This window comes from Dendropsophus ebraccatus, chromosome 15 (genome assembly GCF_027789765.1).
Source record: "Dendropsophus ebraccatus isolate aDenEbr1 chromosome 15, aDenEbr1.pat, whole genome shotgun sequence".
NCBI lineage: Eukaryota > Metazoa > Chordata > Amphibia > Anura > Hylidae > Dendropsophus > Dendropsophus ebraccatus.
The window spans coordinates 62,503,258-62,525,247 of record NC_091468.1 but is presented as its reverse complement, the minus strand read 5'-3'; the positions used below and the strand labels follow the sequence as shown (position 1 = coordinate 62,525,247).

At 43.6% G+C, this 21,990-nt stretch overlaps 1 protein-coding gene across 1 annotated transcript; it reads left to right on the top strand.

Moving 5' to 3' along the window:
• Positions 1-8,934: 8,934 nt before the first annotated feature.
• On the top strand, positions 8,935-17,022 carry DLL1 (delta like canonical Notch ligand 1). The gene is made up of 11 exons (XM_069954291.1): positions 8,935-9,712; positions 10,757-11,059; positions 12,161-12,221; positions 12,511-12,768; positions 13,625-13,685; positions 13,774-13,904; positions 14,000-14,169; positions 14,439-14,655; positions 15,100-15,868; positions 15,988-16,099; positions 16,379-17,022. Exons 1-11 carry the CDS (start codon positions 9,656-9,658, stop codon positions 16,382-16,384), a joined length of 2,145 nt encoding a protein of 714 aa, XP_069810392.1. The 5' UTR covers positions 8,935-9,655; the 3' UTR covers positions 16,385-17,022.
• The last annotated feature ends 4,968 nt before the right edge of the window (positions 17,023-21,990 follow it).

Here is a 21,990-nt window from a genome sequence, read left to right as displayed (position 1 = left end):
ATGAGCACAGATAGTGTATAGTGTATGAGCACAGATAGTGTATAGTGTACGAGCACAGATAGTGTATGAGCACAGATAGTGTATGAGCACAGATAGTGTATAGTGTATGAGCACAGATAGTGTATGAGCACAGATAGTGTATAGTGTATGAGCACAGATAGTGTATGAGCACAGATAGTGTATAGTGTATGAGCACAGATAGTGTATAGTGTATGAGCACAGATAGTGTATGAGCACAGATAGTGTATGAGCACAGATAGTGTATGAGCACAGATAGTGTATAGTGTATGAGCACAGATAGTGTATAGTGTATGAGCACAGATAGTGTATAGTGTATGAGCACAGATAGTGTATGAGCACAGATAGTGTATAGTGTATGAGCACAGATAGTGTATGAGCACAGATAGTGTATAGTGTATAAGCAGGGATAGTGTATGAGCACAGATAGTGTATGAGCAGGGATAGTGAATGAGCACAGATAGTGTATGAGCACAGATAGTGTATGAGCACAGATAGTGTATAGTGTATGAGCACAGATAGTGTATGAGCACGGGTAGTGTATAAGCAGGGATAGTGTATGAGCACAGATAGTGTATGAGCAGGGATAGTGTATGTGCACAGATAGTGTATGAGCACAGACAATGTATAGTGTATGAGCACAGATAGTGTATAGTGTATGTGCACAGATAGTGTATGAGCAGGGATAGTGTATGTGCACAGATAGTGTATGAGCACAGATAGTGTATGAGCACAGATAGTGTATGAGCACAGACAATGTATAGTGTATGAGCACAGATAGTGTATAGTGTATGAGCATAGATAGTGTATGAGCAGGGATAGTGTATGTGCACAGATAGTGTATGAGCACAAATAGTGTATAGTGTATGATCACAGATAGTGTATAGTGTATGAGCACAGATAGTGTATGAGCACAGATAGTGTATAGTGTATGAGCACAGATAGTGTATAGTGTATGAGCACAGATAGTGTATGAGCAGGGATAGTGTATGTGCACAGATAGTGTATGAGCACAGATAGTGTATAGTGTATGAGCACAGATAGTGTATAGTGTATGAGCACAGATAGTGTATGAGCAGGGATAGTGTATGTGCACAGATAGTGTATGAGCACAGATAGTGTATGAGCACAGATAGTGTATGAGCACACATAGTGTATAGTGTATGATCACAGATAGTGTATAGTGTATGAGCACAGATAGTGTATGAGCACAGATAGTGTATAGTGTATGAGCACAGATAGTGTATAGTGTATGAGCACAGATAGTGTATGAGCACAGATAGTGTATAGTGTATGAGCACAGATAGTGTATGAGCACAGATAGTGTATGAGCACAGATAGTGTATGAGCAGGGATAGTGTATGTGCACAGATAGTGTATGAGCACAGATAGTGTATGAGCAGGGATAGTGTATGTGCACAGATAGTGTATGTGCACAGATAGTGTATGAGCACAGATAGTGTATGAGCACAGATAGTGTATGAGCAGGGATAGTGTATGAGCACAAATAGTGTATAGTGTATGAGCACAGATAGTGTATGAGCACAGATAGTGTATAGTGTATGAGCACAGATAGTGTATGAGCACAGATAGTGTATAGTGTATGAGCACAGATAGTGTATAGTGTACGAGCACAGATAGTGTATGAGCACAGATAGTGTATGAGCACAGATAGTGTATAGTGTATGAGCACAGATAGTGTATGAGCACAGATAGTGTATAGTGTATGAGCACAGATAGTGTATGAGCACAGATAGTGTATGAGCACAGATAGTGTATAGTGTATGAGCACAGATAGTGTATGAGCACAGATAGTGTATAGTGTATGAGCACAGATAGTGTATGAGCACAGATAGTGTATGAGCACAGATAGTGTATAGTGTATGAGCACAGATAGTGTATGAGCACAGATAGTGTATAGTGTATGAGCACAGATAGTGTATGAGCACAGATAGTGTATAGTGTATGAGCACAGATAGTGTATGAGCACAGATAGTGTATAGTGTATGAGCACAGATAGTGTGTGAGCACAGATAGTGTATAGTGTATGAGCACAGATAGTGTATGAGCACAGATAGTGTATAGTGTATGAGCACAGATAGTGTATAGTGTATGAGCACAGATAGTGTATAGTGTATGAGCACAGATAGTGTATAGTGTATGAGCACAGATAGTGTATAGTGTATGAGCACAGATAGTGTATGAGCACAGATAGTGTATAGTGTATGAGCACAGATAGTGTATGAGCACAGATAGTGTATAGTGTATGAGCACAGATAGTGTATAGTGTATGAGCACAGATAGTGTATAGTGTATGAGCACAGATAGTGTATAGTGTATGAGCACAGATAGTGTATAGTGTATGAGCACAGATAGTGTAGGTGCCTCTTAGCTTCTCTATCTTAACCCCTTCCTGGGCGGCTGGGAGACAAAGGGTTACAGAGGGTCTGTAGACATGCAATTGGGTAGTGAAAAAACGCCATTTGGTGTTGAGCAGATGGCTGGCTGGGGGGCTGATCGCGTCCTGAGGCGTGTCATCCCCTTCAGCTCCAGTCCCCATAGGGGCTCCCCTTGTCTCCACAATCAATGAAAATTAAAGTGCAAAGAATAGATGAATAGCCGGGGCCGGAGTCTGTCCTTTGTTCCTCGCAGCTACTGGTGGGCAGGAGTTAAACTACAACAGTCTCCTATAGAAAGCTGCCTGAAGTTAAACAGTCTCCCAGTTCTCCCCAGTCCCTGAAAGGGAAGATGGAAGAGGGGGAGCTGGAGCTGCAGGGAGGAGGAGGAGGAGAGAGGGGACCAGAAGAAAGGGGCTGTATGCTTCATTTCCCCAATACACAATCGCGTGGCATAAATTAAGCTGCCCATGAATAAGGCCACTGGGAGACTCTGATGGATTCTGGGCCCCATTCACTGTAATGGGAAAATCTGTGTCACGTCAGTTTAACTAATGCCTTATACTGAGGGAGGAGGGGGCTGCCAGGAATGTGGACCCCCACTCCCCCCACTCCCCTCTTTATTACACCAGTCTCACCCTGTACACGTGGGACCTGTGATCACACTTCTACCACTAGAGTCATTGATAGGCAACCACTGTAACCTCAGCCAAGAGGACAGGACATGTGTACTCCCCCCATGGGTTATGTGACCAATGTATAAGGGCCCTATTCCACGATTATCGCTCGAAAAATCGTTAGATGAACGATAATCGTTTTGTGTAATGGTGCGTTTACACAGAGAGATTTATCTGACAGATTTTTGAAGCCAAAGCCAGGAATGGATTTGGAAATAGAAGAAATCTCAGTCCTTTGCTTTATGACCAGTTCCCTGTGTATACTCTGTTCCTGGCTTTGGCTTCAAAAATCTGTCAGATAAATCTCTCTGTGTAAACGCACCATAATAGCAGACAACGACGAGAAATCGGTCGGTCGCTTGATAGAATTTGGACCTATTCTTTATCGTTTGCAAATCGTTCGGTGTAATAAGACGTTGTTCGGTCGTTCGCAGTAGCGATGGCAGGACAGCCGCGAGAATGATAATGAAGAACGATCATCAGTACGTGCAATTGGGCGGACGGTTTCAGGTCGGTCATTTGAGATCGTTTATCGTTAATCGTCGGAAAATCGCTTTGTGGAATAGGACCCTAAGTGCAGAGGACCTGGATCCATTGAGTAGACTAGGACATGTGTACAGTGGTTGATGACCCCCCTCCCGCCATGGGATATGTGACCAATGTATAAGGGCACGATTCCAACGGACGATTATCGATCGGAAAAATCGCTAAATCGTTCATAATTGAACGATAATCGTTTCGTGTAATATCAGACAACCATTAAATAACCAAGGAGAAATTGATAAAATTTGGACCTATTTCTATCGTCGATCGTTTGCAAATCGTTCGGTGTAATAAGACGTTATTCGCAGTAGCGACGACAGGACGACCACGAGAAAGATCATAAGCAACTATTGGTGCATGTACGCAGAACGATTATCGTTTGAATTTTCGCAATAACGATCGCATTTGAGCGATAATCGGCTCATGTAAACACAGCGAACGATCGAGCGGCGAGCGAGAAATCGTTCATTGCGATCTTTCAACGTGTTCTGAAATCGTCGTTGGTCGTTCGCTAAAAATTCGTGTGAACAGAAATTCAAAGGTTCACCCTACGTGTGAGATGGGCTTAAGCGATCTTAAAAAACGATCGCAATAACGATGACCCTAACGATTTATTCGTCTAAACGCCGATCGTTCTAAAAAGCAAATCGTTCAAAATCGTTAAACGATCGATTTGGCGAATTATCGCTCCGTGTAAAGGTAACATATCATCAGTACGTGTAATTGGGCGGACGGTTTTTAGGTTGGTCGTTTGAGATCGTTTGCCGTTAATCGCTGTGTGGAATAGGAGCCTAAGTGCAGAGCAGCAGAGGACCTGGATCCATTGATCTGTGTGTATGGGTAGAACAGGACATGTGTACAGTGGGTGATGACCCCCCTCCCCGCCCCCCATGGGTTATGCGACCAATGTATAAGACGTGTCATCTGCAGCTGATGTCTCGATCATTGGCGTCACTCTGGACATGGTATCTAGGGGGCTAATAACCCCCCTTATGTAATATTGGACTTTGGATCAGAGTTTGACTTCAGCCTCTTTAGGGTGTGTTCACACTTACTGGATCCGCAGCAGATTTGATGGTGCAGATTTGATGCTGTGTTCAGCTATTTAAATGAATTCTGCTGCGGATCCGCAGCAGAAAATCAGCAGCGGGTCCGGTAAAGGGATGGATGCTGCAGATGAATCCTGTAGGTGTCAGGGCAGCTACATGTACTGTCAGCTGTCACCTGGGGAAACTCTAGCATAGGTGGGCCAGTCATAGCTAAAGCAGGGGTAAGGAACCTTCACTCTGCAGCTGTTGCAAAACTACAACTCCCATCATGCCTGGACAGCCTTCGGCTGTCCAGGCATGATGGGAGTTGTAGTTTTGCAACAGCCGGAGAGCCAAGGTTCCCTACCCCTGCTCTAAAGGGTTAATCTGTGTGGTGCATGTCACTGGCAATAATAATACACTAGGAAGCAGCCCAGTAGCAGTGAGCTGCAGCCTGGGTCCCCTGTTAACCCTTGCTGCCCTGTGAGTGTGGGCTCCATCTTTCTCCGCCGTGTATTGTGCAGCAGGGAGCAGGTGCTGCGGGCCGCATTACCATACAGCTGAGAGCACAAAGGAGCAGCAGCTCATTCATCCCCCGCACAATGCACGGGCCCTAATGACAGCCACGCGAGCGACACACACCGCTCACTCCGAGGGGGATCACTACATACCCACCCACTATTGTCTGCACTGCACATGCTCCACCAGAGACTAATCACTGCACAGGGTACACAGCACACACAGGGTATACAAATCACTGCACAACTACACTACACAGGGTACACAGCACACACACTATATACTAATCACTGCACAACTATACACAGGGTATACAGCACACACAGGGTATACAAATCACTGCACAACTATACACAATATATACAAATCACTGCACAACTACACTACACAGGGTACACAGCACACACACTATATACTAATCACTGCACAACTACACACAGGGTACACAGCACACACACTATATACTAATCACTGCACAACTACACACAGGGTACACAGCACACACACTATATACTAATCACTGCACAACTACACACAGGGTACACAGCACACACACTATATACTAATCACTGCACAACTACACTACACAGCGTACACAGCACACACACTATATACTAATCACTGCACAACTACACACAGGGTACACAGCACACACACTATATACTAATCACTGCACAACTACACACAGGGTACACAGCACACACACTATATACTAATCACTGCACAACTACACTACACAGCGTACACAGCACACACACTATATACTAATCACTGCACAACTACACACAGGGTACACAGCACACACACTATATACTAATCACTGCACAACTACACTACACAGGGTACACAGCACACACACTATATACTAATCACTGCACAACTACACACAGGGTACACAGAACACACACTATATACTAATCACTGCACAACTACACTACACAGGGTACACAGCACACACATCACTGCACAACTACACTACACAGGGTACACAGCACACACAGGGGATACAAATCACTGCACAACTACACACAGGGTACACAGCACACACAGGGGATACAAATCACTGCACAACTAAACACAGGGTACACAGCACACACAGTATATACATCACACACAGTATATACTAATCACTGCACAACTACACACAGGGTACACAGCACACACAGTATATACTAATCACTGCACAACTACACACAGGGTACACAGCACACACACTATATACTAATCACTGCACAACTACACTACACAGGGTACACAGCACACACACTATATACTAATCACTGCACAACTACACTAGACAGGGTACACAGCACACACACTATATACTAATCACTGCACAACTACACTACACAGGGTACACAGCACACACAGGGGATACAAATCACTGCACAACTACACACAGGGTACACAGCACACACAGTATATACATCACACACAGTATATACTAATCACTGCACAACTACACACAGGGTACACAGCACACACAGGGTATACTAATCACTGCACAACTACACACAGGGTACACAAATCACTGCACAACTACACACAGGGTACACAGCACACACAGGGGATACAAATCACTGCACAACTATACACAGGGTACACAGCACACACAGTATATACATCACACACAGTATATACTAATCACTGCACAACTACACACAGGGTACACAGCACACACAGTATATACAAATCACTGCACAACTATACACAATATATACAAATCACTGCACAACTGTACACAGGGTACACAGCACACACAGGGGATACAAATCACTGCACAACTATACACAGGGTACACAGCACACACACACTGCACAACACACTATATACATCACACACAGTATATACAAATCACTGCACAACACACTATATACATCACACACAGTGTATACAAATCACTGCACAACTATACACAGTGTATACATCACACACAGTATATACAAATCAGTGCACAAAACGCTATATACATCACACACAGTATATACAAATCACTGCACAACTATACACAGTGCATACAAATCACTGCACAACACACAGTATATACATCACACACAGTGTATACAATGACTGCACAACAATACACAGTGTATACAAATCAGTGCACAACACACTATATACATTACACACAGTGTATACAAATCAGTGCACAACACACAGTATATACATCACACACAGTGTATACAAATCTTTGCACAACTATAGACATTATACACAGGGGATACAAATCAGTGCACAACCACAGACATCACACACAGGGTAAACAAATCAGTGCACAACAAACAGTGTATACAAATCAGTGCACAACACAATATATACATCACACACTGTGGACACAAATCTGGGCACCTTGCTAGAAAGCAGCACATATGTCACATGTGCATCACACAACATGGATACAAGTTCTGTACACCCCTCTGCAATACATAGGAGGTCCGTGTAATGTATACACTAACCTATATACAATCTATATGTGTTATGTGTACACTGTGTATACTGTGGTCTCTAATCTATGTGTGCAGTGTCTTTGTGCACCTGACTTGGGGATGAGTGTGATAAGTGGTGGTGACTAGTTGTGCTCTGTGTGCCTGTGGCCATGTGCTGTGTAGTCAGTGACTATAGTAGGGAAGCCCTGCAGGTAAGGAGACAGCAGTGACAGGTGCGCAGCGGAGGAGCAGGACAGAAATCTGATCTGCTGCTCTGCACCTTGTGCTCTCTTCTATGGATTGTGGATAAGAAATAGGACTTACTGCTGTCCAAGGTGTATTACCTAGTGCTGTACAGTGTATACACTATACACTACTATACAATGTACACAATATATACAATGTACACACTATACTACTATACAATGTACACACTATATACTACTATACAATGTACACACTATATACTACTATACAATGTACACACTATATACTACTATACAATGTACACACTATATACTACTATACAATGTACACAATATATACAATGTACACACTATACTATTATACAATGTACACAATATATACTACTGTACAATGTACACACTATATACTACTATACAATGTACACAATATATACTACTATACAATGTACACACTATATACTACTATACAATGTACACACTATATACTACTATACAATGTACACAATATATACTACTATACAATGTACACACTATATACTACTGTACAATGTACACACTATATACTACTATACAATGTACACAATATATACTACTATACTACCTGGCCCATAATAAATAGTACTCTATGTGGTATACAGTACTCTGTAATATAAAGTACTATACACAGTCTGTAATGTCCTGTATGTAGTGTATAATATATAGTAGGAAGCAATGTGTATGCTATAAAGTACTGTATATGGTATAATATAAATAGTATATAATATCCTAGTCCTATAGTATATGGTATAATATAAATAGTATATAATATTCTAGTCCTATAGTATATGGTATAATAGTATATAATATTCTAGTCCTATAGTATATGGTATAATATAAATCTTATATAATATCCTAGTCCTATAGTATATGGTATAATAGTATATAATATTCTAGTCCTATAGTATTCTACACGATATCACATCGCCCCCTCCATGGTGCAGTGTATATCTTGTCTTCTTATGATGTAACTATAATTCCCAATGATTCGGCTCTTGCGTTATTTCTGCCTGATAGGTGAGAACAGGGGGCACTGGGGGGAGTGGGGGCGGTGATAGGGGGAGTTCCAAGATTTGGGGAGAAGAGTTGCCATTATGGATTTGATTTCCTGTTGCCTCTGATCTGCTGGGATCACATGACTGTCAGCTATATAATGTCTGATGAGTGGGACTGCTGGTGTCAGGACTGTAAGTGAGTGTGCACAGTGCCCGGGGAGGCGGCGGCTGCTGCTGCTGCTGCTGCAGGGGAGGAGGGGGAGCTTGCACATTTTACAGCTCACTGACCATTTGGCGATCCATAGAGAGGAGGGTTCGGCATGTGGCTCCTTTGTGACATCTCTGGACAGATTGGGGGTCTGCTCATTTCCATCTCATTAGCTATGCAGACGACAGGCTGCATATAAAGAGGCGGGCGGGCAGCCACCGGCAGAGGAGTCGCCGAGAGCTCAGCCGCACAACACCTGGGAGCACTACCCTCCAGCCTGGGAGGACTGTGCCCACTCACCGACAGCACCGACAGCACCGACAGCCCCGGACACCTACTCACTGGGATTATAGCTCCTGCCTATGTGGATTGTTGCATGATTCTTTTACCCCCTATGGAGACCAAGCTTTAGGGACCCTCAAGGTGCTGACAAGTCCTGAGCAGCATCAGTCCCCACCTATCACCATTCACAAGAACTGTCACTCAATGAGAGGGCGGATCTAGAGGGAGAGAAGACACCGCGGACTGGAGTGAGCAGCACAGTGCCTGCCTGGGACATCCACCCGCTGGGGCTCACCCTGCCCTGCTCCCCCGACAGCCAGCATGGCCCCGCCGTCCGCCATCAGCCTCCTCCTCATTGTGGCCGCACTCCTGGCCCAGGTAAGGACCACACATCTGGGCACTGATGGATACCTGTGCTGCCCCCATGGATGCCCCCTGTATAGATGTATACTGGTGGATATGGTCCTTGTATATAGGAGCTGCATGCCTAGGTTATGTATGCTGATGGATATGGTCCCTGTATATAGGAGAAGAATGCCTATATTATATATGCTGATGGATATGGTCCCTGTATATAGGAGAAGAATGCCTATATTATATATGCTGATGGATATGGTCCCTGTATATAGGAGCTGCATGCCTAGGTTATGTATGCTGATGGATATGGTCCTTGTATATAGGAGCTGCATGCCTAGGTTATGTATACTGATGGATATAGCCCTTGTATATAGGAGCTGCATGCCTAGGTTATGTATACTGGTGGATATAGTCCTTGTATATAGGAGCTGCATGCCTAGGTTATGTATACTGGTGGATATAGTCCTTGTATATAGGAGCTGCATGCCTAGGTTATGTATGCTGATGGATATGGTCCCTGTATATAGCTTATGTTATGTATGCTGATGGATATGGTCCCTGTATATAGCTTATGTTATATATGCTGATGTATATGGTCCCTGTATATAGCTTATGTTATGTATGCTGATGGATATGGTCCCTGTATATAAGAGCTGCATGCCTGTGTTATATATGCTGGTGGATGCCAGTACCTGTATATAGCCTATGTTATGTTTGCCAGTACCTTTATATAGCTTATGTTATATATTTTGATGGGTATGGTCCCTGTATATAGCCTATGTTATGTATGTCAATGGATGCCAGTACCTGTATATAGCTTATGTTATGCATGCTATGTATATATACTATGTTTTTTAATGGATGCCAGTACCTTATATAGCTTATGTTATGCATGCTATGTATGTTGATGGATGCCCCCTCTGTGTTGTATGTGATAGATGCCTGGTATTAGAGGTCATGCATGTGCCCCCCAGTCACCTAGCCTATGCTGATCCAGTATACACCAGTATATATGTGAGTGCCCCTGCTGTACAGTCACGTCTCGGGCGTCTCTCCGTCCCGCAGGTCTCTTGCTCCGGACTCTTTGAGCTGAAGCTGCAGGAGTTTGTCAATAAGAAGGGTCCGAGCGGTAACGCGAACTGCTGCCGCGGCGGGACGTCCTCTGGGCTGCAGCAATGCGAGTGTAAGACCTTCTTCAGGATCTGCCTGAAACACTACCAGAGCAGCGTGTCCCCGGAGCCCCCCTGCACCTACGGCAGCGCCATCACCCCCGTGCTGGGCTCCAACTCCTTCAGCGTCCCGGACAGCGTCAGCGCGGACCCCAGCTTCATCAACCCCATCCGCTTCCCCTTCGGCTTCACTTGGCCTGTGAGTAAGCTTTACTATCTGTGTGTACTGTGTATAGCCATATAGCTTGTCGGTTAGTAGGATGCACTGGGGACAGATCATACCCCACAGGGGGCAGGAAGAGGGGCACAGGGGGCAGATCATACCCCACAGGGGGCAGGTAGAGGGGTACAGGGGGCAGATCATACCCCACAGGGGGCAAATCATACCCCACAGGGGGCAGGTAGAGAGGCATAGGGCGCAGGTAGAGGGGCACAGGGGGCAGGTAGAGAGGCACAGGGGGGCAGGTAGAGGGGCACAGGGGGTAGGGTGCGGCTGGATGCTGCAAGGTGAACTAAACCCCTGGATAAAAGCATCAGTGCACTTAGATAAAGGGCTGGCAGCTGCCTGAGGGGAGGGGGCACTTGTGGGGCTTACATCTGTCTCTGTATCCTGGGGGGATAACCAGTCCTCCCAGCTCCAAGCCATGAAGCTCCAGGGCTGAGGCTGGTGTGTGTGTGAAAGGATATGGGAAGTGTTATTTTTCTTAGGCCGGGCTTTTTAGCTCCCAAAAGAAACAAGTGTTACGGTGTTGGAATTGCCACTAGCTTACCCCCCCAGCCCTCTTGTCTCCGGAGCTGGCTCTATGATTGTCAGCTCCGCGTGAAATTCCCAAAGGGCTTCGTTTTACAGCCTTCCGCAACGTGTGAAAGTGGCGAAATGAAGCGTGAAAACTGATGACAACAGCCCAAGCCTGCAGCCCTGCTCCCTTAACAAAAAAATAATAATTTTTTTTTTTTAATTTTGCCCATTGTACATTAAGAATGAGCAAAACCTGACAGGGTCCTTGGCTTGTAGCACGACAAGGGTTAAGTGGAGGAAGTTCCGTTCTATGGACTGGCACCTCGCTGTTTCACTAACTGAATAATAAAACAAACAAACACAAAATCAGACCAGGAAATAACTATTAAAAGTCCACCCATTTCCTTAGGAAAAGTGAAAACATGGAGCGAGCCAACACTGGGAGCCTCGCCTGTCCCGGGGGGGGGGGGGGGGGGGGATAGCCTCAGGCCTCTTATCTCACTATATTCCATGTAATAACGCTCTATGCTGTACACTCACACCGTGGACTCTCTTCTACAGGGTACCTTCTCGCTTATCATTGAAGCTCTGCACACGGACTCTCCTGAGGATCTCAACGCAGGTAAGACCCCCCTAATCCACACTAATTTAGCACTTCATTCTGTCCTTGCACCTAAGTGCCAATTCCTTTAACACCTTCCGCTGCTTTGATCTTTTTACTGGATTCAGTTTATGTCCCTTTTTTTTTTTTTACCTTAAAGTATTCCCACCTATTAATAATAGGCCTTCTGACACTGTGTTAGTAACCGGATCACGGCGTGCACGCTCCGCGCAGTAGTACAGTAACAAGTGCACAGCTGGTGGGAAGTGCAATGGTTGTAATAAATGATCTTCTCTTTTTTTTTTGGCAGAGAACCCTGAGCGTCTGATCAGCCGCCTGGCCACCCAGAGACATCTGACAGTGGGCGATGAGTGGTCGCAGGATTTGCACAGCAGCGGCCGCACCGAGCTCAAATACTCCTACCGCTTTGTGTGCGATGAATACTACTACGGGGAAGGATGCTCGGACTACTGTCGGCCGAGGGACGATGCTTTTGGACATTTTTACTGTGGGGAAAAGGGAGAAAAGATCTGCAACCCTGGCTGGAAGGGACAGTACTGCACGGAACGTAAGTAAAGACCGTGCACGCTCGATGAGATTTGTAGTAGTAGTTGTTGTGCCCCGCTGGCTCAGCCTCCTATTGCTTCCATGAAATAACACATTGATGACTCGGAGGGGCCTCATTAATCATGTTGCTTGGTTCTTTTCTATTCGCCCTAATGGGGGTGTTCCACTCTATTTTGTGTCACATAGCTGCGTAAAATGTGCTCTGCCTGCTTAACAAGCCCCGTCTTAAGCAAGAGAAGCAGGAAGGTTCCCCCCTTCCCCCCACCGTTCCTTTGTCAGGCCGCTGCCCCCCCGCTTCTTTCTGCTGAGAACTTTGCACCATTTATTTAAATGATAATAATAATGAAAAGTTTTGCCGAGAAATCACACGCGTGCCATAGATTAGATCTCGCCATTGATTGGCGGTAAGAGGAGCACCCCTGCCTGTGATTGGCTGCCGGCTCTGGGGTATTGTTGCAGAAGGGCAGCTGCTGGGAGAGAATAGACAATAGAGCAGCTGTCCTGTACTGGCACCCTGCACACCAGCTGTCCACTCTTATCTGCACACACTCGCTGGGATATTAAGGGGTGGAACCATGTGTGTATAGAATTAGGGAAAGAAAAAAGAAAAAAAAAAAAGACTTCTGACCCTCACTTGGAGGAGAGAGAGAGAAAAAAAAAGTGTGTGCAAAGGGGGAGGGGAGAAGAGGACTCTGAGCTCTCTTTTGTCTGGGTGTAAATGCATTATGGAGACAGCTTGTTTACAAGTGACCAGTAATACACTAGTGACTAGTCTGGGAGGATTAGCTGGCTGGTTATACGCTCGTTCACATGTATCTGGGCGGTAGGTCTTATGTTTTTTTACTCTTTTCTTACAGCCATTTGTCTTCCTGGATGTGATGAGCACCACGGTTATTGTGAGAAGCCTGGGGAGTGCAAGTAAGTTGATTTCTTACCTATTAATAGGTGCATTTTTCTATGGTGTTTCCATGGTATACTAAATATCCCGCGTTCTTCTCCTTACCAGATGCCGCGTAGGTTGGCAAGGTCGTTACTGCGACGAATGCATCCGCTATCCGGGTTGTCTCCATGGCACATGCCAACAGCCCTGGCAATGCAACTGCCAAGAAGGATGGGGCGGTCTCTTCTGTAATCAAGGTAGATTATTGAACGTGACTTTGATGGATGACTAGTAATAATGAGCCATGATGGATTGGAATGGATTACTGACTAAGTACATTTCCTCTCTGCAGATCTGAACTACTGCACACACCACAAACCTTGTAAGAACGGAGCCACCTGCACCAACACCGGCCAAGGAAGCTACACTTGCTCTTGCCGTCCAGGCTACACCGGATCCAACTGTGAGATTGAGATCAATGAATGTGATGCCAACCCGTGCAAAAATGGAGGAAGCTGCACTGTAAGTAGTTTTCTAAACTCCATGTAATAAATGAATCAATAGAGATATTGTAATTCCTTGGCTATAGTCAGTGTCGGACTGGGGCCCACCAGAGGAAATTATCCTGGGGGCCTACCAATGAAAAACAACATATCTGACAGTATTTGTGCAGGTTCTAAAGCTGGGGGCCCACCGGAGTATTCTCCGGTTCTCTGCTATGCCAGTCCGGCTCTGGCTATGGTTATGTATCTACCGTACATATTCTGATTCCAGTCTCTTGATTCTAACAGGATCTAGAAAACAGCTATTCCTGTGCGTGTCCGCCGGGATTCTATGGTAAAAACTGTGAGCTGAGTGCCATGACTTGTGCCGATGGACCGTGCTTCAATGGAGGCCGATGCAGCGATAATCCAGATGGTGGATACAGCTGCCTCTGCCCGTTGTCTTACTCCGGCTTCAACTGTGAAAAGAAGATTGATTACTGCAGCTCCAATCCCTGTGCCAACGGTAAGGTGCCACACCGCATGCTTCACTATTTAGCAAGGCTTGTAGCCCTGGATTTTTTGTATAATAATAAAATAAATAAATAATAATATTCGTGAATTTGCAAGATAATCAAAGTATTTATGAATTGATCAGTAACTTTCAGAGCAGGGATAGGGAACCTTGGCTCTCCAGCTATTGCAAAACTACAATTCCTATCATGCCTGGACAGCCAAAGGCTGCTTTAGTGTATATTCATATGTAGGGCTTGAGGTCTGAGATCTGCACGTGGTTGTGCAGTTTCGCTATGTAGCCAAATCCGTGTGGTTTTGAGGCTAATAACTGGTCCATCCTTTGAGATCCCTTAATAAGATTGTGCACGCTACGCTGGAACGTTTCATATAGAAATGGTGGTAACTGATATGTAATGCACGTTCCCTAATAGATTATTATTTGGATGCATTTCAGGAGCTCGCTGCGAAGACCTTGGAAATTCCTACATATGCCAGTGCCAGGAAGGCTTCTCCGGGAGACACTGTGATGATAACCTTGATGACTGTGCTTCCTTCCCTTGCCAAAATGGCGGCACATGCCAGGATGGGATTAATGACTACTCCTGTACTTGCCCTCCTGGGTACACTGGGAAAAACTGCAGCATGCCTGTCAGCAAATGCGAGCACAACCCGTGCCACAACGGGGCAACCTGCCACGAGAGGAACAACCGTTACGTGTGCGAATGCGCTCCTCTCTACGGTGGACTCAACTGCCAGTTTTTGTTGCCTGGAAATAGCATGGAAAGCGTCGATAAGCCAAGCGGACAGTTCCCCTGGATTGCAGTGTGTGCTGGAATTATCCTCGTCCTGTTGCTTCTTCTAGGCTGTGCCGCCGTCGTTGTTTACGTGCGCCTTAAGGTGCAGAGGAAGCGTCACGACCCCGCGGCCACTCGCGGCGAGACTAAGACCATGAACAATTTGGCCACCTGCCACCGCGAGAAGGACATTTCCGTAAGCGTCATAGGCACCACGCAGATCAAAAACACAAACAAGAAGGTGGACTTTCTCAGCGAAAGCAACAACGATAAAAATGGCTTCAAGACCCGGTACCCGTCTGTGGATTACAATTTAGTACACGAGCTGAAGAACGAGGACACGATAAAGGAGGAGCGGAGGAAATGTGAGGCAAAGTGCAGCTCCAGTGACTCAGATTCAGAAGACCTGCACTCTTCACATTTAAAAAGGTGAATTTCTTATTGATTCTAAACCATGGAACACTCCCAACACTTTCCCCTAGTTTTTTTTTTTATCTTACTTGACGTCATCTAACCACCAGAATTTTTTTTTTGTTTGTTATCCACAGTGATTCTTCAGAAAAACGGAGACCAGACTCAAATTACTCATCGAAAGACACAAAGTATCAGTCGGTATATGTCATATCGGACGAGAAAGATGAATGCATCATAGCAACTGAGGTTCGTATAGGTTTTACTCTATTCTATCATCTAACTGCGTCTCTGTCTATGTGCCCTTCATGACTCGAGTTTGTGGCTCTTAAAGGGTCCATTTAAAGTAGCCTTGTAATTTGAAAAATGACTACACTGTTACAATGTATCTATTTAAAGTATCATTCAAATACTCAACGAACCAAGCTCGAACGCAGGAATTTATATAAGGTTCAATGTTAGCAACTAATACAGCCTGAGAAGTAGCACGTACCATATGACTAACCTTATCTTACCTCCTCTCTACAGGTGTAATAAAGAAGCTGTACAACCCATTCAGAGGTGACGCCCACATGAATGCTGCTGATAATTGAGGAGAGGGACATCCCTTTGTTGACTGCTGCTGAGACACTAAATTCAGGCTGAGCTGGTTCTCTACTTGAAATTAGCAAAAAATGACTGCAAAACAAGATGGACACCCCAAGCTAGTCTCCGTGTCCGGACACAAACTGTTGCACTGCCATTTCTGTTCTTCTCCATTCTTCATTGCACTATGGACAGTTGCTTTTTTTTTTAATAATTATAATACAGTAAATATATAAATATATATAAATATAAATATATATTTAATGAACGGACTCCTACATTCTTTAGAAGAAGAGTGCACTGCCTGAGGTGTATATTTTTTAACTCTTTTATGAGCCACTCCGTTGCTAAACTTACAGACACTGCCTGGCTTAGTTTTTTTTTTTTTTTTATACTAAAAGGTGTTTTTTAACTAGGTCAAAAAATGTGCGTTATTTTTTGAACTTGTAAGACTATTTTTACGATATTTGTAAAGCTCGAGTATTTGTAACAGTCATTTTTATAATTTAAAAGTTTGGTAAATATGTACAAAGGCACTTCAAGTCTATGTGACTATATTTTTTGTATATATATGTATTTATGGAATATTGTGCAAATGGTATTTGATTTTTTCTACGTTTTTTTTTTTTTTTTTGTTAATGAAGGAATTAATTTTTAAACTATTTTTCCAAAATAAATACTATGAATGATAACTTTTTTGGAGTTCCGATTGGTGTTTGTGCATGCTGAGCTGCTATTGCTGTTAAAATGGATCCAGAGGGACTGTAGTCTTTCTCATTTCCCAAATCTTTTGGTGTCAGAAACTTATATTGATTTGTAATTTACTTATAATTTACATTTGTAAATTAATTTTAATTAAAAATTTCAAATCTTTCAGTACTTATCAGCTGCTGTATATCCTGCAGGAAGTGGGGAATTCTTTCCAATCTGACACAGTGCTCTCTGCTGCCACCTCTGTCCATGTCAGTAACTGTCCAGAGCAGAGTTTTCTATGGGGATTTGCTGCTGCTCTGGACAGTCCCTGACATGGACAGAGGTGGCAGCAGAGAGCACTGTGTCAGACTGGAAATAATACACCACTTCCTGCAGGACATACAGCAGCTGATAACTACTGGAAGAATGGAGATTTTTAAATAGAAGTAAATAACAAATCTGTATAACTTTCTGAAACCAGTTTATTTGAAAGAAAAAAAAAAATAACCGTAGTTTCCCTTTTAATACTCTGCAATAGGAATCCTATTACTATACACAAAATTAGAGGGGTGGTCTGGTTTTCTAAACCAAATTTCTTAATGTACCTTATTAGAGAATTAGAGTTGGGTTTCATATTCTTTGACGGTATCTTTTAGCTGGATAACAGAGGCAACACTGTAGCGTCACAGCACCCTGCCATTATCTTACTGTCCGTTGCTTAAAGGGAACAATAGTGTAACATTTTGCCCCAGATTCCTACAGCGTTGTGCCTGGTCTGATATGCACAGTATGGGGAAGATGTATCAAACATGGTGTAAAGTGAAACTGGCCCAGTTGCCCCTAGCAACCAATCAGATTCCACCTTTCATTCCTCATAGACTATTTGGAAAATGAAAGGTGGAATCTGATTGGTTGCTAGGGGCAACTGGGCCTGTTTCACTTTACACCATGTTTGATAAATCTCCCCCTATATGTCTAATGTCTTTGCACTCTTTAGGAGCCAATGGCGACCATTCTGGAAAGTTTCTCATGTTTATCGTGCAAACACTTCTGTTTATACCAGTAAATGTCACACAATGTGGAGCAAAGTGAATTCATGGGAACAAGAATTTGGTTTGTTGCTGCAATAACTTTTCTCGCTCTTTGAACCCTGATTGGGAAACAAAGTTATATGGCAGAAACCCATCCATAGTAATGTAATGCAATGGTGGGACTGCTCTCAGGAACTGTGCATTGCAAGAATACATGATTTTAATAGATTTAAGTCCCCTTACTATAGTGTCTTGGTTACAACCAAATCTAGGGACCATAGGTCAGCATAGGCATAGGTATAGGTATATGGGGGGAGACTTATCAAACATGGTGTAAAGTGAAACTGGCCCAGTTGCCCCTAGCAACCAATCAGATTCCACCTTTCATTTTCCAAAGAGTCTGTGAGGAATGAAAGGTGGAATCTGATTGGTTGCTAGGGGCAACTGAGACAGTCTCACTTTACACCATGTTTGATAAATCTCCCCCCATTGTAAATAGGTATACAGATAATTATAGGCGTACACACTAGCTTCTCCACATACATGATACGTCACCAGCTTATGTGTCACATTCAGTCCGTGTAAAGCTAAGGCCGTCCAGGCATCATAGGAATTGTAATTTTGCAACAGCAGGATAGACACCACTGGTGTAAAGGAAGCAATTAATTAAAGGGGTACTTCGGTGAAAAATGTTTTCTTTTAAATAAACCAGTGTCGGAAAGTTTTATAGATTTGTAATTTACTTCTACTTAAAAATCTCCAGCTTTCCAGTACTTATCAGCTGCTGTATGTCCTCAGGAAGAGGTGTTTTCTTTCCAGTCTGACACAGCTCTCTCTGCTGCAACCTCTGTCCATGTCAGGAGCTGTCCAGAGCAGGAGGGGTTTTCTATGGGGATTTGGTTACTGCTCTGGGCAGTTCCTGACATGGACAGAGGTGGAAGCAGAGAGCAGTGTTTCAGACAGGAACGAATACAGGGCATACAGCAGCTGATAAGTACTGAAAGACTGGAGATTTTTAAATAGAGGTAAATTACAAATCTGTATAACTTTCTGACACCAGTTACAAAAATATGACACATTTGTAATAGTTTTACAGTAGGGAATCCTGCTTTGATCAGACACAGATTAGCATCACACTTACCCATGTGTCCTTGTATTCCGCACAATTATGTGGCCAGTTTGAGGGGTTTAGACACCTCCTGCACATGTGACCTATTAGAGAACATAGATGTAATAAAGAGGAGTCTCACAACCATCATCTGCTTTGGGAAGCTGCTGCCGACAGCCGTTCCCCGGAGGCCCCAGCTTGTCCATCTATTACACAGACGCTTCATTGCTTCATTTCCCTCGCCGTGTATCGCTCTGACAATAAGAGCAGATTATGGAACCACCAAGCCCCCTGCCATCAGCTCACCCCCAAGGGAACGCTTATGTGTTAGGAGATTGTCCCAAACTAAAAGCCCGTAAAACGTGGATGACATAAGAGCATGAGGCTTTGCATATCAGGAATCAGAAGCCTCAGGGTATGTTCAGACTGAGGAATCCACAAGGGAATTGAAGAGGGAAGTTTTCTGCTTGAAATTCTTCACCAATCTTAGCAGAATTAGAGCGGAATTCAAGCCCCAATGATGTCTATAGGATCCCTCTATTGGAATCTGCCCAAAGAATTAAAGGGGTACTCCAGCAAAAATCTTTTTCTTTGAAATCAACTGGTTTCATAAAGTTATATAGATTTGTAATTTACTTCTATTTAGAAATCTTAAGTCTTTCCATACTTATAAGCTGCTGTATGTCCTTCAGGAAGTGGTGTATTCTTTCCAGTCTGACACAGTGCTCTCTGCTGCCACCTCTGTCCATGTCAGCAGCAGCAAATCCCCATAAAAAACCTTTCCTGCTCTGGACAGTTCCTGACATGGACAGAGGTGGCAGCAGAGAGCACTTTGTCTGAAAAGAATACAACACTTCCTGCAGGACATACAGCAAATCTTTATAAATTTTCTAAAACCAGTTGATTTGAAAGAAAAAGATTTTCGCTGGATAACCCCTTTAACATGTCAATTCTTGAGATGGAACGCGGATCCGCGTCAAAATTTTCTTGACGGAAATTTCGCCGTGTGCACTAATGAGCGGAAAGCCCATTACATGCAAAGGAAAACAGAAATGTTTATATTTTACTGGTGGAATTTCAAGCGGCTTCTGTGCAGATTTCCTACTGCTCTTAACAGTTCCTGACATGGACAGAGATGGCAGCAGAGAGCACTGTGTCAGACTTGAAAGAATAAAACACTTCCTGCAGGACATACAGCAGCTGATAAGTACTGGAAGAATAGAGATTTTTAAATAGATGTAAATTACATATGGATTCCGTACAAATTTTGAGGCGGAGTCCGCTGGAAATTCTGCTCCGATTCCTCAGTGTGAACATACCCTTATAGTACGGTCCCTGCCAGACATACACACAACATCTTTTTTTTTGTCCGTTTGGCAGATGTCTTTTTATTATTATTTTAATACGAAGGACGTTATTTGTTGTTAAGAATTGTTTGTTCTAAATTATTTGTAATTAGAGTCATTGTTTAAATTTAATTGTGTTTGTTGTTTCGAAATAACAGACGTTATTTGGGTTCAAAGTGACGTCCGTCAAACGGCCAAAAAGAAGCGTTGTGTGGCCGCGTTATAGAGCAGCGGATAAGTGATGCTCTCCCGTAGCAAATTCTCTTGATAACATTTACCACTTCATCCCTCTGACTAAGACGACTTGGCAAGCACCATGCTTTATCTTAGTGAAACACAACATTGGCACAGGCATGACTGGTAGATGATTTATGAATGAAAACAGTATCCATTACAGAGGCACGCAACGCAGAGGCAAACAAACACACCAACCATACAACATTCCAAGACTGCTTCTTCTGACAGCTGCACCGGTTGAAGTTACACTCTTTCGGACGAGAAGTAAAGGTGCTAGGGAGACGCGTGGGGGGAGGGAAGGAGACGCTTTTCATAGGGAAAAATGACAACAATGGTCTTTTCCAATTATGTTACAATGGCAATTGTAATTATTCATGCAACAAAAAATATTTTATATAACTATTGGAAAAGAAGTCAGAAAAGTAGTCAGGTACAGATTAGTTACATACTTAAGGGTACTATTACATGGCCCGATAATAACTGTAAGTGAGTGCCGATCTGCTAGATCGGCGCTCGTTTACTGGGCCTTTAATGCTGCGTTTACACGAAGCGATAATTCGCCCGAACGATCGTTTAACGATTTTGAAGCAACGATTTGGTTTTTATAACGATTATGCTGAGTTTACACGTAACGATTATTCGCCCGATTGTACGATTAGTGATGTCGGATTTACGATTTTTTTTTTAATAACGATCAGCGTTTAGATGATACGATATATCGTACAAAAATTCGCACAAATTTTTTGCGTACGATGAACGACGATTTGATGACCTGATGAAAGATCAAAATGTACGATTTATCGTGCGTCGTTCGATTTACACGTACGATTATCGTTCGAATTCGACCGTTATCGCGCAAATTAGCACGATAATCAGTACGTGTAAACGCACCATTAGACGAATAAATCGTTAGAACAATCGTAAGAAAATTCGTAAGAAAAATCATTAATGCGATCGTTTTTAAGATCGCTTAAGCCCATCTTTTACACAGGGTGAATCTTTGAAAGAATGTTTACACGAAACGATCTGCGAATTTTTCTGACGGCTCATGTAAGCAGTGTCCCTGGCCAGTGTCCAATCTCTATACAAATGGCCCAGGTTTGGTTCCTAATATCAAGTGTCACCCACTTAAAGTGTTAA